Source organism: Entamoeba invadens (assembly GCF_000330505.1).
Source record: "Entamoeba invadens IP1 unplaced genomic scaffold scaff_1105074726643, whole genome shotgun sequence".
In the NCBI taxonomy this organism is placed as follows: Eukaryota; Evosea; order Mastigamoebida; family Endamoebidae; genus Entamoeba; species Entamoeba invadens.
The window spans coordinates 63276-66008 of NW_004440363.1; the positions used below are offsets into that span (position 1 = coordinate 63276).

Here is a 2733-nt window from a genome sequence, read left to right on the forward strand (position 1 = left end):
TCTATGTTCGAGTTGTCAAGAGGGGTATGTCGCAACAACACAAAACGAAATACTTGTTGTGAAAAAGAGATTCCCGACTGCACACGTTATTTCAATGGGAGATGTATACAATGTTCGAATAAAAGTGCTCTATATAATAACACGTGTATAAAAAGAGAAGAAAATTGTCAAACGGAATCCCCGAATGGTTTATGTATAAGATGTTCTGACGGCTATTTTTTGAATAACATTTTCTGTGAAAAATGCAATGATACGTGCTCCACGTGTCTGGATCGCAACACCTGTTTATCGTGTATCAATTCCTCATTCTATATAAGTCGTAATGTGTGTAAGTCGCAAGAAGATTTGGTTAATACGTGTGTGCAGTATAACGTGAATGGCGGATGTTTCATGTGTGCTGATGGGTATTATACACACGAGAAGAGTTGTGACGAATGCAGTGACGAGTGTCTGACGTGTTTTTTGAGTTCTACTCAGTGCACACGATGTTCGCAAAACTACTACAAAAACGTCTCTGGTGTTTGTAAGCCCAAAAGTGACATCATTGGCTGTTCTGTCCCAATCACTGAAAATGGCTGTTCGAAGTGTCTCGACGGCTTTTATAACAAACAAAATGAGTGTTTTCTATGCAACGAGACGTGTCTGACGTGTCGGGATGACTCAACCTGCACGTCTTGCACCAATAACAAAATTTTCAAAAATGAAAAATGTTATTCATCTGCTGACGTGGCACATTGTCGAAAAGTCAACAACTCAAAATGCGTTGCATGCGAAGATGACTGGGTGCCCAGTCAAGATGGGAAGTACTGTGCGGAACGGAAGACGTGGTGGATCTGTGTGACATTTTCCATATGTATAGTTTTATTTATTATACTGATACTATTATTTATTGTAGTGATGAGTAAAGTCATGATGATTCGGAGATTTAAGAACACTCAAAAGAAACTGAACGCCGTCTTTGAAATCACGAAAGGAACTCATTTTGAGAAGAAAATGGAATACAACGTGTGCGCGTCGAAAGCGACTTTGACGTTTTCGAAGCACTTTGAAGTATTGGAAAGTTCAGAGGACCAAGCGATTAAAGTCCTTGAGAAGTCGTCATTGAGTTTTGTAGTGGCGAACAAAGGAAAGAAGACGGTCCGCGTTGAAATAGTCTCACCGAAGAGTTTGAAGTACACGATGACGGTAACACCGAAGTTGTTGTTACTACGAAAGAATGAGGGGACGACTGTGAGTGTTTCTGTAATACCAAAATGCACGACGAAAGTGGAGGGGAAGCTCAATCTCATAATTAATCTATTAGAACTGAATAAGAAGGCGATTGATGAGATTGGATTTTCGTTTGAAACGGAGATCTCGAATAAACTTGATTATGATGATATTGTAATAGAGAAGAAGATTGGGGAAGGAGCGTTTGGAGTTGTATATAAGGGAGTGTATAGACGTAACATTGTTGCTGTCAAACAAGTCAAAGAACAACATCACTCCTATGAAGTATTTAAGGACTTTGAGAAGGAAGTGAGTATGTTGGATAAGTTCAGAAGTGATTATATAGTCCACTTCTATGGGGCGGTCTTCATACCAAAACAACTGTGTATGGTCACTGAATACGCCACGTGTGGGAGTTTGAAAAGAGTTATGGAGACGTATACGTGGCAACAAGTGTCTTTGAAACTGAAAATTAAGATGATGTTGGACTGCTCGTTGGGAATATCATATCTCCACAATAACGGAATACTGCATAGAGATATTAAACCAGATAACGTCCTCGTGTTCTCTTTTGAAGACTTCGACGACAGCAAAACGCCAAACGCGAAGTTAAGCGACTTTGGTTCGTCAAGGAATTTCAACCAGATGATGACGAACATGACATTCACAAAAGGAATCGGGTCACCAGTTTATATGGCGCCAGAGATGTTAAGTCAACAACATTACAAGAAGCAAGCAGATATATACTCCTTTGCAATCACAATGTACGAGACCTTTTCGTGGGAGGACGCATACAAGGGCGATGCGTTTGAGTACATGTGGTCAATTGCGTCGTTCGTGATGGACGGGAAAAGGCTTGAAAAGCACAAAAGAATGACGGACGAGATCTTCAATGTGATACAAAAGTGTTGGGACCAAGACAAGAATAAGAGGCTGACAATTGACCAACTCGTGGAGACATTGCACAAACTATACTTTAAGTCGTAATCCGAGCCTTAAACATGCAACCATTCCACATCTTCAATCTCGTTGAACTCAGTGACAAAATGACAATACGAAACTATTCAAATTAAAAATGAAGAAACAATTGTAATTTATAGTATTTTTATTTATTTTTGATTACTTAATTATATTTATAATAAAAACAATTAAAATTATAATATTATAGTTTTTTTGATAAAAATATAATTTAGTTATAATTTATTTTTAATAAATTTATAATTCATGTTACAAGTAATTAATAATATATTATAATATAAAATATTATATTATAAAAAAAAGAGATACCATAATTTATAGTAAAATAATTATCAACAATAGATATTTTTTGGGAGATTTGATATGGTAGAAACAAAGAGCAGAAGAAGGAATAAAAAAAGGGAATTGGATGTGGAATGAACCAAGAAGGAAGAGGTTGTTTCTTTGCGGACCAAAGTGATGAAGATACTGAAAATAAACTTGGCTTAATGAAAGCATTATTTTTTTTGTGGATTATTTTTGTCCACTTATTTGGGCTTGGTTTAA

At 36.8% G+C, this 2733-nt stretch overlaps 1 protein-coding gene across 1 annotated transcript; it reads left to right on the forward strand.

Annotated features, from left to right (window-relative positions):
* Positions 1–3: 3 nt before the first annotated feature.
* EIN_462660 (protein serine/threonine kinase, putative) lies at positions 4–2196 on the forward strand (the record flags this gene model as incomplete). The annotated part of the gene is made up of 1 exon (XM_004256613.1): positions 4–2196. One exon carries the CDS (start codon positions 4–6, stop codon positions 2194–2196), a length of 2193 nt encoding a protein of 730 aa, XP_004256661.1.
* Positions 2197–2733: the final 537 nt, after the last annotated feature.